General features: G+C 41.4%; 1 protein-coding gene across 9 annotated transcripts in view; it reads right to left on the bottom strand.

Annotated features, from left to right (window-relative positions):
* Positions 1-22,941, bottom strand: part of OSBPL1A (oxysterol binding protein like 1A) — a 158,366-nt gene that overhangs the window by 24,577 nt on the left and 110,848 nt on the right. For all 9 annotated transcript variants that reach the window (XM_038390999.2, XM_038390998.2, XM_043507971.1 and 6 more), the window contains 2 exons: positions 12,261-12,441; positions 2,145-2,220 (listed from right to left, as the gene is read on the bottom strand). In XM_038390999.2, the coding sequence (XP_038246927.1) occupies positions 2,145-2,220; positions 12,261-12,441 (257 nt within the window). The remainder of the gene's footprint in view (positions 1-2,144; positions 2,221-12,260; positions 12,442-22,941) is intronic.

The following is a 22,941-nucleotide window of genomic DNA, read 5'->3' as shown; positions in this document are numbered from 1 at the left end:
ACCCCTGGTCTATACTGCCACTTTACAGCACTGAAACTTGTAGCGCTCAGGGGTGTGTTTTTTCACACCCCTGAGCGAGAAAGTTGCAGAGCTGTAAAGTGGCAGTATAGACAAGGCCTAAGAAATGACTGACCGACCGAACAAAAACAAACAAACATGTTTTGAGGCAACCAGCATGAAAATGAATACAACCTAAAAATTTAGTTTAAATTTGGGCCCAAATGAATCAGGAATATCTTCCAAGTTCTAATGATTTCTAAACTAGTCAAGCTTTTAAAAATTTTAAAAATTAAATAATTAATTTATAAACATACAATAAAATTTTGCTCAATTGCTACAAAAGTAAACTTAACATCCAAGTTAAAATCCCTCTCTCTCCAAGGTGGTATTCTAGATAAGACTTAGTAGTAAACAAAGTTTCACAAATAAGAGTGGGTCTCATTAAGTATGGAAATAAGAAATTGGCAAAGAGTATTTAAGTCTAATAAAAATAGAAAGAATAGAGTAAAAAAAGTCAGAAGACCTATACTTTGACAGATTTAAATATAAACCTTTAGTGTTGTAACATTTTAGTACATGGTCATTTATTCCCCAAATGTAGTTTTTTCTGCTCTTCAATTTCCTCTGAATCTTATTCGCCACTTATTTCCAGTATGGTGTTCCTACTCTTTGGGAAACACAGAATAGGGAGAAATCTGCCTATCTAGGACCAGTACAAACAGATGTCTCAAAGATCTTTGTCAGCCATATGCCAGAGCAGAGTTTAAGCCTAAGAAAGCACTGGCTTCATTTTAACTGGTTCCTTCTTCCAGATTACACAGAAGCCTTTTCAGGTGTCTTTCTGTGAACAGCACAGAGGAGCTACGTTGCAGAGCAAGCCAGACCTGCTGCCAAGCTCCGTTTGTATAGCTTTAAGGTTGCACTTATCTAATAAGAATCATAGTGCTTCCTAAGTTGAAAGGCTTCTGTGAAAGTCCATGTGCTCCGGAGTTCAAAACAACATTCCTGAGCAATCTTATCTCGTGTATGCACTTTCAGTAGGTTTCTTGCATATTGTGTCTGTTTTCTGATTGCAGTGGAAGGGGAACAAGTTTTTGAAGTTAATGTAATTCTGATACACAGGAAAAACTTACTCCCAGAAAGTGCTTTCACCTTGTGGCTATGCAGATTCTCTTAGTAAGGCAACTGTGTAACTTTCAGCTTGGCACATTGCACTTTATAGAGTGAAACCTAATCACTGTGGCCAAGATGAACCTGCCTACATGGTGGGGTTTCATAATGGAAAGAAAAGCAGCCTTCCCAATTAACCATTAACTGGGAGCAGGCTTAAAATTCATAGATAAGGCCAGAAGGGACCACTGATCATCTAGTCTGACTTCTTGTATAACAGAGGCCAAAGAACTTTTCTGAATGTATATTAAATATTTGTGACTTGGGGCTTGTCTTCACTATGGGGGTAAGTCGACCTCAGTTACGCTACTCCAGGTAAGTGAATAATATAGCTGGAGTCAATGTAGCTTAGGTCGACTTACCCCAATGTCTTCACTGCGCTGTGTTAATGGGAGATACTCTCCCGTCAACTTACCTTACTCTTCCCTGGGAGCTGGAGTTGACCGGAGAGCACTCTGCTGTCAGTTTAGTGGGTTTTCATTACACCCACTAAATTGACACCCACTGCATTGGTTGCAGCAGCGTCGATCTCCCCGATAGTGAAGACGAGCCTTAGTTCTAGTCTACATTTATCAAGCTTCAATTTCCAACCACGGGATTGTGTTGTACCTTTATCTCGTAGAATGATCCAGGCTGACCCGTCACTGAGCTTCCCAGATTTGATTAAACAGACCTAGACACTAACCCATCTGAAGTACTGTGGTGAAAATGGAAGGTTTTCTACTACAAGTATAAAAGGAGATTGGGGAGAGCTCTGGATGGTACAGGATCCTCGGAGGACTAATAAGAGAAAATGCCTTTGCTCTATTGAATATATTAGCTCTTGGAATCACCCTTGGTCTTTCTGGTTGTGAGCACAGTATAATCAACAAGTTAAAAAAAAATTCTCAGTTCAGATTTTGGTCCTCTTTAGAGAGAGCTACATCCATAACTTATCACTAATTTCTGTATCACAACTTGTATATTTTACCTACCATTCCAATACATTTTCTTAAGATACTCCAAATACTAAAATCATTCCTGGAAAACATTGGAGATGGCAAGCTTGTTCTAGAGGGGGGAAAAAAAGCAAACCACATTTATTTTATTCATCTCTTATCAAAATAATCTCAGTTGTTAACAAGGCTGCAGAATGTATTAATATTGTTCTAGTTTTTAGGCGTTCAGAATTGACTTATTGATAAAAACAGGCCTACACAAGTTCTTTATGTACGATAACTTTTGGGAGCTTTCATTAAAAAATTGTTAGGTGACTTTCAATCAGTGTCCCTAGAGGACACACGCAATATGACGTAAATACCCTAAACCTTAGTTGTTTTAGTCGAAGAAAATTGTTTCTCTAAAGAAAGCAATAGTTCAAACAAACAAATCTATCAAATGCTGGTGTTAAAGGAGTGGAAAGAATTTTGTACATCAGTTTCCAGAACAGTGCTTAAATATGGTGCCGTCACCATGCTGGTAAAATCTGCCTCTACTTTGAAAATGTATATTCATGAAAGAAGCTGAAGATAATCCAGTTATATGTGAACAGGTTTCAGTTTTGTAGTGTTATTAGCAAAAAGACTAATTAAAAAGTTATATTTAGCCAATAAATGACGTTTATTATCTGGACTGGAAAACAGTCACGGATAGAACAGAAAAGTAATGGAACAGATGAATGTACAACTTTTATTAGACAGACAGGGCTAACATACATGCTTAAGCAAGGTTTATATGTAGTTTTAGACCAAATGGCTTTAGCATGGTTTGGTGCCTGGTGGGTCACGTGGGCTTAACCTAGATCTTCACAGGGGCGAAAGCCTAGTTCTTTAAGCTGCTAAGACCACATCAACAACAGCCAGCTAAACATGAAAATTAAGCACAAGTTTTATGTCCTATGTAAAAGGGACCTTAGTCCAGATAATCCCAATCAGAAGCCTGGTACCATGAAACAATTACCCATATCAGGAAGATAACAAATCAGAAATCTTATCCAAGGCACTCTCAAACCACCTAGTGCTAACACTACCACAACATTTCACTCTACAATCTCTCAAGTCACAAATTTATGTTTACTTTGGCCAAATAATCAAGCACATGCCATGCTCCTGAACAAAAAGGTTCTCCCTTTCCCCCAAATTAAGGAATTAAGTGTTTTCAGAAATCTTAAGTGCAGCAATTTTTTTGTTCTTTGGTAGAGGTTTAAGTGAATCATCTTCCTTGGCAATGGCAAAAGCATTCATTTCTATGAAACTTCATTTGTTGGGTCACTTACCTCTCTCTTTTGCATGAATCTTTCATTGACACTTCCATAACAGAAAAGCCGCACAAGGGCAGATACTTAAAATTTTCAAAATGTGAAATACTGTTCTCAAAACCAGGTGTTCCACATGCATGAAAAGATATTGAACAAAATCTGCTTAAAGCAAGAAATGCCCAGTCTTTTACAAATATATTGCCTCCTACAGTATATAGGAATCTGTGGAAAACAAATTAAGTTTTGTACTAATTTTCCACAACTGTCCAGCAACATATACTCATCTTTTGAAGTGTGGGAGTTCAGTGAAAGAGGAAATTGGTAACTAATGGAAAGCTCCTTTTGGATCAAACATGAAAGAAATCTCAGATCCTTATATTTTAATAGATCTGCTACTCTAAATTTCAGTAATCTGAAATAAAGTGAACTGGTCGTCCTGAAGACTAAGTGTAAACATTTCCTTTGTTGATGCTTTTGTGTGTGTGTGTCCAGAAGAGTACAGTGTCCACCACGTAGTTAAATTTGATCTATTTGTAGTATTTAATTAAAGAATAGACTGCAACTGAGGCAATTTGTGAAGTGTATGTATTATTTAGCAATGAGCACTTCTGCATAGAAAGCTATGAATATATTTTTCTAGCTTGCCGATTTATATAGGAGGATGGGTTTAAGAGAGGCTGGCTGCTAGCAACATGTAATCGGCAAGGGATTGTTTTTAATAAAAGTACCCAAATATTACTCTTAAGCCCACCCTCGTATACAAATCACCAAGCTAGAAAAAAATTATTCTTGTGTGTGAAAGTAATCTTTCATGTATTAAGCCAATGTCCTTCATTGCTTATAATTATATCAGCTAAATTTGAAAGTGATGTCTGCTCTTTTTTCCATAATGTGCTCATATTTATTTTGTTGCTACAATACCAATTTTGAATGAATCAAAATGTTCTTTCAGGGGCTAAAAATTACAGATCTAGAGATATGGAAAATTAAAGATAGTCAAATATTAGGCCTACTCATATTGACAGTGTCCCAGTAAATAAGAGAAGGGTTGTAAACTAGAAGTTTACCTTCAGTATCTCTAAGCAGATTTCATTTCAGAAGTCATTTATAGAAGGCAAACAGATTAAGAAAGTTTATGAAAGTTAACTTTAGCTTTGCATAATGAAAATATTTGTTCTACTGTAAAGAGTAACTAGCAACAATGATAGTGGCATGACTTTAAAGGGTCACTCCTCAAAAAAAAAAAATCACTTCTGTCTGAAAAGCATTACTAGTAGGTAAAACAAAAGATTAATATTGTAGTTTCAGTAAATTTATTTTTTCAGCTTGTTTACTTTATGCATTTGACACTGTTAGAGTCAGTCTCCCCATAGACAAATTTTCTCTCATGTGTGTGTGAGAAAGACCCATGGAAAAAAAACCAAAAAAAAAAAAAACCAAAACACCAAATGTTTTTAATCATGAGAAAAAAAAACAACATGTCAGGGAAGCTCAGTGGCAGCTGTAACAAGTCACTTTTCACTTTTTTTTTTTTTTTTTTTTAAATTTGCTTGATTTCAAACTGTCCCTTTAAGTTTAAGTGACAGATTAGACGATGAACATTTCCAGGCTAGTCATATTTGAGTACCATTCTTTTTGCTGTTTTTCAATCTTCTGGGTTGAAACAAGTGAAAGAGACTTTGAACATGTTTTAGCTTGATGAAGTCCACTCATAGATCAAACTGGCACCACACCTCATTAAGTTCCCAATTCCAATTACTGAGCAGTATCCTATGCTCTGTATCAGTATTAGCTACATCACCCATATGCAGATCAGATGGATGCAATGTCACTGAGTAGCATCATATAGCAAATTAGCAGCACATTCAATGTTATCTTTGGTTTCAGAGTAGCAGCTGTGTTTTTTTTTTTTTTTTTTACAAATACAAAGATTAAGAGTACTTGTGGCACCTTAGAGACTAAAATTTGAGCATAAGTTTTTGTGAGGTACAGCTCACTTCATCATATGCATTCAAATGTTTCCTTTGATATTTTCAAGTTATATGCTACCACCTTTCTAGTAGGAGTCAATGACAATGAGAATTTCAACAGCTGGAGCACAACACCGGAGTGTTTTCCAACAGTTACTCCTCAATACAATCAGATTAGTCATATTAACAAAAGTGATCACAACAACAAGGAATACTCCTCATACCAACTAGCTTTGTTTTTCCATTTCCTTGGCTCACCAAATTTATTCGTATTGCTCTAATACTGAAATAAAGGCAGATGATGGCCCAGAATGCTTTTGACAGCAAACACTGGAGAATGGGCTAGTAAAAGTGTTAGCAAGCTGGATATGCAACATTTGTTCAAGGATCTCCAGCAAAACTTAAGTTGAAAGGCAAAACAAAGCAAGCAAGCATTAAAATACTGTATTAAAAAAAATCTAGGCCATTGAGATACTCTTGTCTGAACAGTGTCCAACATAAAGGAAATCAAATAAGTAACAGTGCCAGCAGTTATGTCAAACTATGAAGATGAATCTGTTTACTCCTTTTAGAGCCCAATTCAGGAGTTCTCCTCTTGCACATTTAAAGAGAAGTGAAGCTAACAGAGGTTATTAGGTTCGACATATATCTCCTCAAAACATTCTAAGCTGTGTGTGTTGGATGGTGATCACCATCCAAGTTTTTGCACTTTGAGGACAGACTGCATCTAAAGGATATATTCTAAAATAAGCATCCAAGTAGTCTGCATCTAAACAACATTTTGTGAAAAAGTGTGCCTACAGGTCCAGTTACATAATATGAGCAGAACTGCAGTTCAGTTGTGGTGTAATTATGTCACGCAGCTAAACGCATTAGCATTGACCAAGAATCCAAAGACAGATCAAAACACTGAACAACTTCTTCCCCCATGAAAAGTTCTCTTTGAGGCAAAAGTTTAGATTCGCAGAGCTCTGTGGGGAAACCTATTTGCATCACTATATTTGCAGACACCAAATCCCAAAGCGTTGCCAAGATTCCAGGTAAAGAGCTGATGTCACTATGCAATATACAAGATATATTCACTATCTGAGCCTTTCTTCAAGCAATGTGCCACAGCAAATTAGAAATTGTTACAAAAATGGTTGCAGCTATACCAGTTTTATGAAGAGCACTAAACATTAAAGGATACAGGGCAAGACATGCAGCTAAGGGATGGAAAGGGAGCCTAGTGATCAAAAAGTTTAATGAGACATTTGTAGAAGGAAAGCGGAGTAGTGTCAGGGGACTGAAGAATGAATAATGGAGCTTAGAGGCTCTAGTCACCTCTTGTTTACAATTCTGACAACATAATTTTATAACAAAATTTGTGGAAACTAGCCAAGCTATTGTTTCCTATACTTTGAGAAAACTGGCTTTTGTGTAAACTTTTCCAGCAGATTGTATTTATATACTATAGCAAACAAATGCAGCTGTCATTCTTACAGAGGGTCTTAACGGTCCTCTCCCTCCCTTCCCAATTTCTCAGGCAACAAAGGGGGATTACAAGTCTCCATTCTGAAACATCCACTTTCACCTAGCATTTTCCTCCCTCCCTCCAGCTGCTACCACAGGACTTTCACCTGTCACCTGAAGGCATAGAGAAGAAACCACCAATAATAAACAAAAAGTAGTATCATTAAGGGGTCTTAAAGGAACAACATAGTATGTCAGCATCTTTGCCTGACCCTAGTACCCATCACTCCTTTTCTTTGCTTGGTTTGGGAGGCACTGATGTTCAGAGGTGGAACCTGACATCAAGTCTCCTACATTACATTGAAGGAGAAATAGAGCTTAGGAACAGGTTTGCAGAGTTGGAAAATGAAGAAGGGGCTCAGCAGGTAGTCGCTGAAGGTGGAAGGGTAAGGAAGAAGAGAAGAGAGGCTAGCCCTATAGAAAAAGGGGAAGAGTCAAGGGAGACTACACCAAATATGAGCCCCAGGAGGATACAGGATGGGTTGAAGAGAATTGTAAGGGAAAATAGGAATGGAAAGAACTTGCAGCCAGAGGGAACAGGGGAGAGACTGGAGAATAGCACTGTCACCAGGAAAAGGCAGGTCTATGTGATCGGGGACTCTTTATTGAGAAGAATAGACAGGCCTGTAACTAGAGCTGATCCTGAGAATAGAAGGGTGTGCTGTCTTCCGGGTGCTAAGATAAGGGATGTAGACCTGAGGTTGAAAAGGATCCTCAAGGGAGCGGGAAAGAATCCCCTAATTATCCTTCATGTGGGAACAAATGATACAGCCAGATTCTCGCTGGAAAGTATCAAGGGAGACTATGCTAGGCTGGGGAAGACGCTTAAGGAAATTGAGGCTCAGGTGATCTTTAGCGGGATCCTTCCTGTTCCTAGAGAAGGGCAACAAAGGTGTGACAAGATTATGACTGTCAACAGATGGCTTAGGCAGTGGTGCTATAAGGAGGGCTTTGGGATGTATGGCCACTGGGAGGCATTCACGGACAGAGGTCAGTTCTCTCGGGATGGACTTCATCTGAGTAGGGAAGGAAATAGACTTCTAGGATCGAGGCTGGCACAACTGATAAAGAGAGCTTTAAACTAGGAATTGGGGGGAGATGGATGGGAGATGTCCGGAAAATCTCCACGCCAGATTTTAGCATTGAGAGGGAAGAAGATGAAGTAAGAAAGGATACAGCCATGGGTAGGAGAATGTATATAAGGAGCGAGGGCGGTGTGGATACTAGTCTAATAGGTTATAATGGCTGTAGAATGACTGTGCCTAATAGGGTACAAAATGTGAGCGAGGCCAAACAGCAAAAATTAAGATGTTTATACACCAATGCGAGGAGTCTAGGTAACAAAATGGAGGAACTAGAGCTACTGGTGCAGGAAGTGAAACCAGATATTATAGGGATAACAGAAACAGGGTGGAATAGTAGTCATGACTGGACTACAGGTATTGAAGGGTATGTGCTGTTTAGGAAAGACAGAAACAAAGGTAAAGGGGGTGGAGTAGCATTGTATATCAACGATGAGTTAGAATGTAAAGAAATAAGAAGCAATGCAATGGATAAGACAGTCTGTCTGGGCAAAAATTACATTGGGGAAGAAAACTAGTAAAGCCTCTCCTATGATAGTGCTTGGGGTGTGCTATAGACCTCCGGGATCTAATTTGGTTATGGATAGAGCCCTTTTTGATGTCTTTAATAAAGTAAATACTAATGGAAACTGCGTGATCATGGGAGACTTTAACTTCCCAGATATAGACTGGAGGACCAGTGCTAGTAATAATAATAGGGCTCAGATTTTCCTAGATGCGATAGCTGATGGATTCCTTCAACAAGTAGTTGCTGAACCGACTAGAGGGGATACCATTTTAGATTTAATTTTGTTGAGTAGCGAGGACCTCATAGAAGAAATGGTTGTAGGGGACAATCTTGGCTCAAGTGATCATGAGCTAATTCAGTTCAAACTAAATGGAAGGATTAACAAAAATAAATCTGCAACTAGGGTTTTTGATTTCAAAAGGGCCGACTTTCAAAAATTAAGGCAATTAGTTAGGGAAGTGGATTGGACTGAAGAACTTATGGATCTAAAGGCAGTTGAGGCCTGGGATTACTTTAAATCAAAACTGCAGAAGCTATCGGAAGCCTGTATCCCAAGAAAGGGGAAAAAATTCCTAGGCAGGAGTTGTAGACCAAGCTGGATGAGCAAGCATCTTAGAGAGGTGATTATGAAGAAGCAGAAAGCATACAGGGAGTGGAAGATGGGAGGGATCAGCAAGGAAACCTACCTAATTGAGGTCAGAAGATGTAGGGATAAAGTCAGAGAGGCTAAAAGTCGAGTAGAGTTGGACCTTGCAAAGGGAATTAAAACCAATAGTAAAAGGTTCTATAGCCATATAAATAAGAAGAAAACTAAGAAGGAAGAAGTGGGGCCGCTTAACACTGAGGATGGAGCGGAGGTTAAAGATAATCTAGGCATGGCCCAATATCTAAACAAATACTTTGCCTCAGTCTTTAATAAGGCTAAAGAGGATCTTGGGGATAATGGTAGCATGACAAATGGGAAGGAGGATATAGAGGTAGATATTACCATATCTGAGGTAGAAAAGAAACTGAAACAGCTTAATGGGACTAAATCGGGGGGCCCAGATAATCTTCATCCAAGAATATTAAAGGAATTGGCACCTGAAATTGCAAGCCCATTAGCAAGAATTTTTAATGAATCTGTAAACTCAGGAATAGTACCGAATGATTGGAGAATTGCTAATATAGTTCCTATTTTTAAGAAAGGAAAAAAAAGTGATCCAGGTAACTACAGGCCAGTTAGTTTGACATCTGTAGTATGCAAGGTCCTGGAAAAAATTTTGAAGGAGAAATTAGTTAAGGACATTGAAGTCAATGGTAAATGGGACAAAATACAACATGGTTTTACAAAAGGTAGATCGTGCCAAACCAACCTAATCTCCTTTTTTGAAAAAGTAACAGATTTTTTAGATAAAGGAAATGCAGTGGATCTAATTTACCTAGATTTCAGTAAGGCATTTGATACCGTGCCACATGGGGAATTATTAGTTAAATTGGAGAAGATGGGGATCAATATGAACATCAGAAGGTGGATAAGGAATTGGTTAAAGGGGAGACTGCAACGGGTCCTACTGAAAGGCGAACTGTCAGGTTGGAGGGAGGTTACCAGTGGAGTTCCTCAGGGATCGGTTTTGGGACCAATCTTATTTAATCTTTTTGTTACTGACCTTGGCACAAAAAGTGGGATGTGCTAATAAAGTTTGCAGACGATACAAAGCTGGGAGGTATTGCCAATTCGGAGAAGGATCGGGATATTATACAGGAGGATCTGGATGACCTTGTAAACTGGAGTAATAGTAATAGGATGAAATTTAATAGTGAGAAGTGTAAGGTTATGCATTTAGGGATTAATAACAAGAATTTTAGTTATAAGCTGGGGACGCATCAATTAGAAGTAACGGAAGAGGAGAAGGACCTTGGAGTATTGGTTGATCATAGGATGACTATGAGCTGCCAATGTGATATGGCTGTGAAAAAAGCTAATGCGGTTTTGGGATGCATCAGGAGAGGCATTTCCAGTAGGGATAAGGAGGTTTTAGTACCGTTATACAAGGCACTGGTGAGACCTCACCTAGAATACTGTGTGCAGTTCTGGTCTCCCATGTTTAAAAAGGATGAATTCAAACTGGAGCAGGTACAGAGAAGGGCTACTAGGATGATCCGAGGAATGGAAAACTTGTCTTATGAAAGGAGACTTAAGGAGCTTGGCTTGTTTAGCCTAACTAAAAGAAGGTTGAGGGGAGATATGATTGCTCTCTATAAATATATCAGAGGGATAAATATAGGAGAGGGAGAGGAATTATTTAAGCTCAACACCAATGTGGACACAAGAACAAATGGGTATAAACTGGCCACCAGGAAGTTTAGACTTGAAATCAGACGAAGGTTTTTAACCATCAGAGGAGTGAAGTTTTGGAATAACCTTCCAAGGGAAGCAGTGGGGGCAAAAGATCTATCTGGCTTTAAGATTCTACTCGATAAGTTTATGGAGGAGATGGTATGATGGGATAATGGGATTTTGGTAAGTAACTGATCTTTAAATATTCAGGGTAAATAGGCCAAATCCCCTGAGATGGGATATTAGATGGATGGGATCTGAGTTACTATAGAAAATTCTTCCCTGGGTATCTGGCTGGTGAATCTTGCCCATATGCTCAGGGTTTAGCTGATTGCCATATTTGGGGTCGGGAAGGAATTTTCCTCCAGGGCAGATTGGAGAGGCCCTGGAGGTTTTTCGCCTTCCTCTGTAGCATGGGGCATGGTTGACTGGAGGGAGGCTTCTCTGCTCCTTGAAGTTTTGAACCATGATTTGAGGACTTCAATAGCTCAGACATGGGTGAGGTTTTTCATAGGAGTGGTGGGTGACATTCTGTGGCCTGCGCTGTGCAGGAGGTCGGACTAGATGATCAGAGTGGTCCCTTCTGACCTTAGTATCTATGAATCTATTACCATGCACTGAAATGGCCTCGGAGATTTAGCTGTGAAATGCAGATGTCAAGTAACTAAGGTACCTCTTAATGCACTTGAGGGAAATGCTATTTTAATGCCTGCCTTAAGAAGTATTATCCCATCTGTTAGTAATTGTGACCTTGCCTATTTCCAAAAGGGCAGTTATAGATTGGTACTTTAAAAACATGTCAATGTTGGGACTGAACTGTGATGTACATGTTAAATTGCCTCTGCACTGAAACTTGAGAATAGTGGTATCTATTACATCTCATTAACTCTGGCCCTATTGTCCTCCTTTACCAGCAAAGGCATGAACAAACAAAAATGGATTAATTGGACAGCATAAAATGAACCTACACAATGTACATAAGTTTTAAAATAAAGCCATTGTGTTTAGACTTCAGTTTATTGTGATGTCAAGCTAGCAATATTGCCATTCATTCTTAATACAAGTACGGAGATCGAGTGTCTGGAAACTAAAAAAAGCAATAGGATGCACAAATCATTAAAAATACATGATGAAATAAGAGCTAGCATCGATTTCAACAAGACTTTTTAAAATGAGTTAAAACATGTCCATTTTAAAGCATTTGCTATCTATATATAAAAAAAGTGTACCCTTGCTTACTAGTTAAAATGGAATGGCATTTAAATAGTTTACTTCAAAATGGTGATAGTCTGTTAATGTAGGAGAAAGGATTCCTTATTAAAAGCACAGAGCAACTATCTGCTTTTCAGTTATACCCAAGGGAAAAATATCTACAATTATCTTTCACAGGAGTCTCATGGTTTTTGCCTACATGGCAATAAAGTTTACAGTATATCTTTAAAAAGAATAGGCAACATCCTACCTGTGTTTTTTGATGCCATTAGACAGAGACTCTCCACCACCACCACAGACCTTTCCACCTCCACCACAGACCTTTTCTTCGGACATGCTGGAGGTTATTGTATTGTTGGACTCCACACTGTCCTCTAATGAGTACGTTGTTACGGTTTCAAATCCACTTAATGATTTTTCAGATTCTGAATCTGCAAGAGAGCAGGTACATGTTAATGAATATAAACATCAATGGTAGACTTCACAGACTAACAGAGACCTTCTTCCTCATACAAAACTCTGAAACCTAAGTAGGTTACTTTGTTCTGATGACAGCATCCATCTGGTAACTACTAGTCCCTCAAAACTGCTGATACGCCATACCTAGAAAATGGATTAAAGGATCCTGGGTCTTTTGAGATGGGGGGCAAGGGGGAAGGGGAGAGAAGATAGTGGGTTTCAATATATTTCCTAACACACACACACACACACACACACACACACACACACAGAGTATGTCAGTTTTTACTTAAAGTTAATCCATTTTAAGTCTTGTTTAAAACTCAGTGCCAGTGTCACATTAAAGCTATTGGCTCAGCCAACCAGAAACTAGTGCTAGTTAATAAAGTTGGTATTTCAGAATTTCATTTTAAATTAACAAATTTCTTGTTCTTCCCCATCTCAGATTGCACATGAAGTACGTGTTAAATGTATTTGTTCTAACTTGTATGAGGTGAATTGAAAAATACTATTTCTTTTGTTTATCATTTTACAGTGCAAATATTTATCAAAAATAATCTACACCGATTTCAATTACATATATGAAAAGGTAGAAAAACATCCAAAATACGTAATAAATTTCAACTGGTATTCTATTGTTTAACAGTGCAATTAAAACGGCAATTAATCATGATTAATTTTCAGTTAATCACACGAGTTAACTGCGATCAATCGACAGCCCTACTTTTTTTTTTTGGCAACAGCTTTACACTGTTGACTCGTAGTCAGCTTATGATCCACTGGACTCCCAGATCCCTTTTTGCAGTACTCCTTCCTAGGCAGTCACTTCCCACTTTGTGTGTAACTGATTGTTCCTTCCTACATGGAGTACTTTGCATTTGTCCTTATTGAATTTCATCCTGTTTACTTAAGACCATTTCTCCAGTTTGTCCAGATCATTTTTAATTTTAATCCTATCCTCCAAAGCACTTGCAACCCCTCCCAGCTTGGTATCGTCCACAAGCTTTATAAGTGTACTCTCTCTGCCATTATCTAAATCATTGATTAAGACACTGAACAGAACCAGACCCAGAACTGATCCCCGAGGGACTCCACTCGATATGCCCTTCCAGCTTGACTGCAAACCACTGATAGCTACTCTCTGGGAATGGTTTTCCAACCAGTTATGCACCCCATCTTATGGTAGCTCTATCTAGATTGTATTTCCCTAGTTTGTTTATGAAACGGTCATGCGAGACGGTCTCAAAACCCTTACTCAAGATATAGTATAACTACCTCTATCCACAAGGCTTGTTACCCTCTCAAAGAAAGCTATTAGGTTCGTTTGACGCTATTTGTTCTTAACGAATCCATGCTGTTACTTATCACATTATATTATAGGTGTTTGCAAATTGATTGCTTAATTATTTGTTCCATTATCTTTCCAGATACTGAAGTGAAACTAATTCGCCTAATTCCTCGGGTTCCCTTTTTATAGCTGGGCAAATATAGTCCATTTTGCAGTCCTCTGGCATCTCTCTTATCTTCCATGACTTTTCGAAGATAAATCGAAATTGGCTCAGATTCCTCCTCAGTCAGCTCCTTGAATATTCTAGGGATGTATTTCATCAGGCCCTGGTGACTTGAAGACATCTAACTTCTCTAAGTAATTTTTAAACTTGTTCTTTCTATTTTAGCCTCTGCTGCTACCTCATTTTCACTGGCTTTCACTGTGTTAGATGTCCAATTTCTACTAGCTTTTTTGATGAAAACGGAAACAAAAAAAAAAAAAAAGTAATTTGACACTTCTGCCAGTTCCACGTTTTCTGTAATTGTCCCCCCCATTAAGTAACCGATCTACCCTGTCCTTGGTCTTCCTCTTGTTTCCAATGTATTTATAGAATGTTTTCTTGTTACCCTTTATATCTTTAGCTAGTTTGATCGTATTTTGTGCCTTCGCTTTTCTAATTTTGTCCCTATACTTGTAGTGTATTTGTTTATATTAATCCTTTGTAATTTGATCTAGTTTTCATTTTTTGTAGGACTCTTTTTTGAGTGTCAGATCATTGAAGATCTCCTGGTTAAGCCAGATGGGTCTTTGCCATACTTCTTATCTTTCCTATGCAGTGGGATAGTTTGCTCTTGTGACCTTAATAATCTCTCTTTGAAAAAGTGCCAGCTCTCTTGAACTTTTTTTTTTTACCTTGGACTTGATTCCCATGGTATCTTGCTTATCAACTCCGAGTTTGCTAAAGTCTTCCTTCTTGAAGCCCGTTATCTTTATTGTGCTGTTTTCCATTACCACCATTCCATGATCTTTCACCTAAGCTACCTTCCACTTTCAAATTCTCAACCAGTTTCTCCCCATTTGTCAAAACCAAATCTAGAACAGCTTTCTCCACCTTCTGAAATAAAAAATGGTTTCCAGTACATTCCACTATACAATACATTTGTGATATGCCATAAGACCCCAGAGAGGAAAAGGAAGAGGTAGACTTGCTTATCGTATGTACATAGTTTGCACTGTTGGTCACTTACAAAGCTATCTTAACCTTTGACCCCTCTCTGGTCTGAATACAGCCCCTCAGGTACTAGGGTCTCATGCCTTTACCTTGTCTAGGATGCAATCTTGTGATTCTCCCACAGGGGGCTGTAGCCCAGGGCACAATCTATCAGCCAGGATTATACTGTAGGCTTAACTAGGTTTGGAACCTGTGACCAGTGGTAAAAAGTGACCAAATAGACAATACTTTGAAGAAGTCTATTTACCAGAAAAAGAATAAAAGAAAATATGCTTATCTATCTTACTTGGAGGCTTGCTATCCCTCAGCACAGACTCTAGGCAAGTCCTTCTTTACTCCAGATCCCCAACTTCCAGGGTCTGTGAAAGCCACTTCTTGTCAGCAACTCTCCACAAACATTCACCTCCTCTCCTTTTATCCCCCTACCCACAAAGTTTTGTCTCAGCTTCCAGGACTTTTAGTTCTCCTGTGTTAAACTGGAATTCATCTTAAGCTAGTCTGCTGAGCTCAACAGGGGGTCAGAGATGGGACAAACCAAATGGGTCTACTATTCTCCCGCTTGCATGGAAAGCTATTGTCCTCTTTACTGAGTATCTGTTGTCAACCCTTTTGAATTAATCCTTTGTATTCATACAGTAAGCCCCCTCTTACAGCAGTCAGATTTGGAGCTGCTCTAGTGCTCTTCTGTAAAATCTTTGAATATTATATGTTCTGTCACAAACAGATTGATCATTAGAGAGGAAGGGGAATTTCTAACTAGCTGAAAAGAAAGCCAGTCCACATTGTGGAAGCCAAAATTCAGAAGTAGCAGAGGACTGACCAGGCAGCAGGAGGCCCTTCTAGGCCATGGAACTATAGCTATATGACAGTTATATCAAAAGTACACTGACAGCAGGCGTGGTGAAGGTCACCAAGACATTAATCAAGGGACGATACTCCCCTGCTAGAACACGCAGGTGAACCCTGACAGCCTCAGATGAACAAGAGTGCTAATTTCTAAAAAGGGGAATTCAGATAATAAATACATCTGAATAAAAGAAGTGGCAACACACAACAATGCACAAGGATTAAACTGAGACCAAATACTAGACCAACACCAAGGCAAACAACAAAAATATTAGCTTGGGGAAGAAATCCACATATTGTCTAAGCAGGAAGCTGTTAACCAAAGATCAATTCTTCAAGTTAATGAAAGCTACAAATGAAGGGGTTAGTGTACATAATTTTTGTACTGATTTAACTATACACGTTTAAAAACAGTGTGAATATAGTTACATTATAAAAGGTGTTTATAGCTAACTGTACAGTGCCATGTGCATCTTTAAACAGCATAACCACAACCACACTAGCGGTTTGGAAGGATATAGTTAAAACCATGCATCGACCAGATCTAGAGATTAAGCACTACATGAAAAGATGAGCCAAATCAGGGCAGTTTTAGTTTTACCAAAATCCAGCTTGACGTTTTGTTTTTACCAGTCTAAGATAGTTTTGCTTTGTGATTTACAGGCCACGTTTCCCTGCTTACTTGTGACTTTCAGAAAAAGGTACATCACCCTTCACCCCACAATTTACACCTGTTTAGCCAGTTTCTGCACTGCAGACACTAAATTTGTGATTGCAGAACCTCCAAATTTGAACTCAGTTTAGATATGCCTCCTGAAGTCTGTATGGTTACCCAAAGCTTATCTGGATAATTCATCTTGCTAGAGGATACCATTAAGCCTTGGAAAATTGTGTCCCCACACAATACTTCTTTCCCGTTCAAGCACACTAGCTAGGTTTCGGGGAATCTACATTTAAATATCTGACTCTGGGATAAAAAGCCACACTGCTGCTATTTAACTTTGTTTTTATGAATCTTAGTAGTTTCTGCATGTTTTCCCAGTATGGGAGGTTAGAGATACCTGGAAATGTTGTGAGCTCAGTCTGAGACCTTGTCTACATGGGGACATCCAGGAAAATTAATCCAAATGAACGAAAGGTGTGAATATGAAGTGGATAGTTAAATCACATTAAATCCCTATGTGGATTCTGATTTTCAGCATTAAAGTGGCCTCAATTAAATTTTACTTTATTCACTTACTTCCAGAATGAATTAAGTGAACCTGAATTGAGGCCACTTTAATTCTGAACAAGGATGTTCACACATGGGTTTGATGCAATTTAACGCATTTCAAATGCACTCACTGTTAGTTTAGGTTAGTTTTCTGGACAACCCTGTGTAAACAAGGCCTGAGTCAGCCTCTGTCAGCAGAGAGTTCAGATTTACAATAAGCACCATTTAATACACTCCAATGTCAAGACATACTAAAATGAGAAATGTCAGTTTTACTATAAAAATTTGTCTCGTGTAGGTCAGAGCTCCTTTTAGAATCTGACATAACACCCAATATTTACTGGCCTTCCCTGCTGTACCACTGGATGTTATGATGAATTATACATAATGCTATTTTTGGTTTATGTGCTTAAGAGAAAAGACTTATCAAAATGGCATTTCTTCAGTAACTGACCTCAACGTATTTCTAAAAGCAGTATATAGTAAATATGCAAACGAGATTATAACGGACTTTCACGTGTAAAATGCAAGAATGTTATCAATTGAAAAAACAACAAGGAGTCTGGTGGCACCTTAAAAAGACTAACATTTATTACTTTAAGTAATGAGGGCCACAGATTCTAAAATGGTCTCCAGCCTGCTTAAGTTTGGGGGGGCCAAAACACAGACCTGTCAATTACTGGCTCAGGAGCACATTCTTCATCCAGAAGAGTGAATTGAGATGGCTTCTACAGCTAGGACAAGACCGTGTTGTAGCTAAGTTTAAAAAAAATTGAAATATGCCTAGTGCATAGAAAAAACGGTTACTCACCTTCTCATAACTGTTGTTCTTCAAGATGTGTTGCTCATATCCATTCCAATTAGGTGTGTGCACAGTTCGCCAGAAGGTTTTTCTCCTAGCAGCACCCTTCGGGTTGGCTCTGGAGCCCCCTGGAATTGCATCTTCATGGCGCCACATATAAGGCCCTGCCGCTTTGCCAGTTCCTTCTTAGAATCATGGAAGATTAGGGTTGGAAGAGACCTCAGGAGGTCATCTATGCCAACCCCATGCTCAAAGCAGGACCAACACCAACTAAATCATCCCAGCCAGGGCTTTATCAAGCCGGGTTGTAAAAAACCTCTAATGATGGAGATCCCATCACCTCCCTAGTAACCCATTCCAGTGCTTCACCACCCTCCTAGTGAAATAGTGTTTCCCAATATCCAACCTAGACCTCCCGCACTGCAACTTGAGACCATTGCTCATCTGGCACAACTGAGAACGGCCGAGCGCCATCCTCTTTGGAACTCACCTTCAGGTAGCTGAAGGTTGCTATCAAATCCCCCCTTACTCTTTTCTACAGACTAAAACAAGCCCAGTTCCCTCAGCCTCTCCTCGTAAGTCATGTGCCCCAGCCCCCTGATCATTTTCGTTGCCCTCCGTTGGGCTCTCTCCAATTTGTCCACATCCTTTCTGTAGTGGGGGGCCCAAAACTGGATGCAATACTCCAGTTGTGGTCTCACCAGTGCTGAATAGAGGGGAAATAATCACTTCCCTTGATCTGTTGACAATGCTCCTACTAATGCAGCCCAATATGCGGTTTGCTTCTTGCCGGATACGCCAACAGCAACAAACAGCTGTTTCAACTTACAAAATGGCTTAGTTCGTTCAATATAAAAGGCCAATGCATGCTGCACATCTAGGGACTGGAGACTCTGCTTGCGGCTATTGGCATGGAGTTTTGTGAAAAAGACTGGAAGGAATAGGTGTTGATTAGTGTGGAAATTCGAGATCACCTTCAGGAAGAATGCCAAGTGAGGTCACAGTTGCACCTTATCTTTGGAGAAAATGGTATATGGAGGGTCGGATGTGAGCCTTGACCTCGGACCCCCTTTTGGCTTATGTAGCCTTATTGGTTGCAATAACCTTATAGGAAAGGTAGAGGAGTGAGCACGTCGCTAGAGGCTCGAATAGCTCCTCCCCCTCCATCCCCCCCCCCCCAGCCTTGAAAGTATCAAGTTAAGGTCCCAAGCGGGGGTGGCTGCTGAATATGAGGATATAATCTGACCAATCCCTTGAGGAACTGCCGCACCATTTCATTAGTGAAGATGGTGGCTCCATGCTCTCCTGGGTGAAAAGTTAAGATGGCAGCCAGGTGAACCTTTATTGAGGAATGAGACAAGTCTTGCTGTTTCAACTTTAGGAGCTAGTCCACGATAAAGGGGACCGACGATGGTGTTGGAGGGATACGATTCTGTGAGCACCAAATCGCGAATCTCTTCCACTTGGCTAGGTTAGTCGCTCTGGTTGAACGCTTTCTGCTACCCAAAAGAACTTCCCCATGGGGTCTGAGTATGTAAGCTCTAGCGGGTTCAACCACGCAGCTTCCAAGCCATGAGGTGGAGAGATTCAAGATTGGGGTGTTGAAGCCATCTGTGTTGCTTATCCTCATCCGTGATGAGGTCCAGAACTAGTGGTAGAGTGATTGAGCGTCCACCGATAGCTCCAGTAACATGGTGTACCAATGCTGATGTGGCCAGGCCGGTGCCACTAGGATCACTGAGGTTCCGTCACTCTGGATTTTGAGGCGGATCTTGTGAATCAGAGGTATGGGAGGGAACGCGGAGAACAGGCAGCCCTTCCATAGAAGGAGAAAGGCATCTGCCAACAAATCTGGGCTGTGGTTTAGGAAGGAGCAGAATCGTAGGCACTTCCTGTTGGCCCTTGTGGCTAACAGATCTATCTGGGGAACTCCGCACCACTGGAAGATATTGTTTATTATGTCCAGGTGGCTAGACGACTCGCCATTATGAAAAGACCTGTGAGGTGGTCTGCTAGTTTGTTCTGCAACCCTGGAAGATAGTACACTCCATACTTTTGGAAGCATCCTATGGAGAACTCCCACAGTGTGAGGGTTTCCAGAAATAGGGGAGAGGAGCATGCTCCCTCTATCTGTTGATATAAAATATCGCTGTTGTATTGTTTGTCAGGACCAATATGCACTTGCCCTCCAGGAGAGGCTGAAAGGCCTGACAAGCCAGCCCAACTACCCTGAGCTCCCTTATATTGATGTGAAGCATCAATTCCTCCTGAGACCAAAGGCTCCGAGTTCTGTGCTCCCCAAGGTGTGTCCCCCACTCTATGGCTGAGGCTTTGGTGGTCAGACATCGGGATAGATGGGTCCTTGACTAGCCAGTCATCTGCCTTTCCAACTGACATACATTTGGTAAACACCAGAGGTGCTGATGATAGGCTGAACAGTAGTACTGTGAATTGGTAGAGGGAACTCCTGACTGTAAACCTTAAGAAGCACCTGTGAGGCAGGATTATGGAAACGTGGAAGTATGCGTCCAAGTTGAGAGCAGCATACCAATCTCCTGGATCCAGGGATGGGATGATAGTGGCCAGAGACCATTCGAAACTTTAGTTTCTTCATGAACCTGTTGGGATTGTGCAGGTCCAAGATGGGTCTGAGGCCCTCTTACTTTCGGTATTAGGAAATACCAGGAGTAAAGCCCCTTTCCCCTGAGCTCCGGTGGAACATCTTCCACAGTCCCCGCTGATAGGGAGGGTTTGTACCTCCTGAATGAGAAGTTACTCGTGAGAGGGGTCCCTGAAAGGAGGTGCAGTGGGGGCAAGGAAAATTGGAGAGAATATCCCATCTCTACTGTGCGAAGGACCTAATGATCTGAGGTGATTTGGGACCACACTCAACAGAAATGGGACAGACATTCTGAAAATGGGAATGAAAGATCCAGTTGAGAGGTGGGTATGACGACCTCGGGCGCATCCTCAAAAGGTCTGCCTGGACAACCCAGACCCCCTGTTATTTGAGGATTGGGGTTGGCAACCCCAATTCTGGTTTCTGGGACACCTACGGTTCTGGTACTGCCTAAACTGCCCCGGTATGGTCATGTCGTGGTTGAGGCCTAAATGGTCTATGCTGGGTGGTAGAGGAGTCTTTCAGACTGTGGAGTATCGAGCCTGTTTTTTCAAAAAACAGCATGGCCCCCTTGAATAGTTGGTCCTGAAGTGTCTGTTGAACCTCCCCAGGGAGGTCTGAGGCCTGCAGCTATGAGCATCGGCACATTGTGATGCCCAAAGTCCACACTGCAGAGTCCACAAAGTTTAACACCACTTGCAGCAATGTCCTGATGACCGTCTTGCTCTCATCCACGAGAGCCGAGAATTCCAGATTAGAATCTGTTGGGACAAGGTCCGAGAATTTGGACATTACAACCCATGACTTGAAAGTTATAAGGGCTAAGGATCGCCTGCTGATTTGCAATATGAAGCTGGGGCCCTCCGGTGTAGTACATCTTCCTCCCGAAGAGGTCCAGCTTCTTTGCATCCTTAGCTCGAGAGGTAGGCCCTTGCCTTTCCCTCACGTTAACAGCAGTCACTACCAACGAGTCCAGCAGGGGGGTGGGTAAACAAGTATTCATAGCCCTTCGAGGGCACAAAATACTTTCTCTTGACTCTCTTAGCTGTAGGAGCCAGAAAGGATAGTGTTTGCCATAGGGTTTGTGTTCTCTCCTGAATGGTCAGGGGAAGGGCCACCCTAGTGGATCCTGCTGGGGATAAAATGTCCACCGTTGGGTCTGACACCTTGGTGACCTCCTCCATCTGTACCCCAAGATTCCGAGCGACCTGCCTCAGAAGTTCAAGGTGGGTTCTGCTGTCAGGAAGGGGAGGCCCTGAGGATGTTCCTGCCACTGCCTCATCTGGAGACTATGGAGGAGGAGCCCGAAATATGGGAGGCCTCCTCCTGTCCATCTGGCTTCTCAAAACGCTGCAGTTCCACCCACAAATTGGAGTCTGCTTTGGTGCCGGCCCTGGTACCGGTTGCAGCGGCAGCACAGTCCAAGGTACTGAGTGTAGCTGCAGTGCTGAGTGCAGTACCAATTGTGTCGCTGGCAGCGGTAGCGGTGGCTGATGCCTAGGAGAGATCTCTGGCCCTTCTCTCAGACGTGACCGAAAAGAAGTGTACCGAGGTGGACCCATTGGGACTGGTGGAAAGCCCATGGGGTCCAAAAGGGCCACTGAGTCGGCACCTGAGCCAGTACCTGTCATTGTGGTGGCCAAGGTACCAAAGGAAAAGTTTGGGTCATCCCCGCTGACTGGGAGTGCTAGTAGCTACGATGTCAGCTTCCCTGGACATATATAAAAGTCAGTGTCCAATGTGGATTCCGATGAGTCCGCAAGCAGAGACCATGGCAGCGCCATGCCTGTCAGTGCTGGGGAATCTGTGCCGGGGCAATGTAGATCATTGCTGAATCATAGCTGGCTTGCCCCTGGACTTCACTGGTGGCCCCTGAGTCATTTGTGGCCTCAGGACCAGTGCCGTGACACCATGGTTGAGGGACTGCGGACCCGTCAATGTTATCAGGTCCCGCACCACCTCACAACTCTTGGTGTGGAAGGGAAGTCCAAATCCTCCACCTGGGTCTCCTCTGGTGTTACTGGACCCAATGGTCCCTCCCATGGGCCTGGAGTCAACTGTGCTGGCTGCTGAGCTGGAGGGGAAGTGCGGTCTTGCACCAGTCTCCCTTCCTGGGGTTCACGTTCCCATGCATGGGAAGGGGAGCGCCCTCCATCAGTCTTCCTGCGCTGCTTCTTCGGGACAGGAGCCTGAGCGGTGCTGAAATCGATCCTGTGCTGTGCCCAGCATTGGGGAATGCTGGTGCTGAGGGTCTCTGACCCCAGAGTCCTTGCAGCACTTGCCGGACCAAAGCCGGTGCGCTGCGCACTGATGCGGAGAAGCCTGGTGCTGTGTCCATGGGGCTTGACTCAGACTGGGGGTGGAGAGTTGCTTCCATCAGCAATAACTTTAGTCTGTGATCCCTCTCCTTCATGCGGGGGCAAAAGCTCCTACAGATCTTGCACCTGTCCACTTATATGGGACTCCCCCAAACACTTTAGACAAGCTGAG

The sequence above is a fragment of the Dermochelys coriacea genome, chromosome 2 (genome assembly GCF_009764565.3).
Source record: "Dermochelys coriacea isolate rDerCor1 chromosome 2, rDerCor1.pri.v4, whole genome shotgun sequence".
NCBI classification, from domain to species: domain Eukaryota; kingdom Metazoa; phylum Chordata; order Testudines; family Dermochelyidae; genus Dermochelys; species Dermochelys coriacea.
The sequence above is the reverse complement of the archived record's forward strand: the minus strand, read 5'-3'. Positions and strand labels throughout refer to the sequence as shown.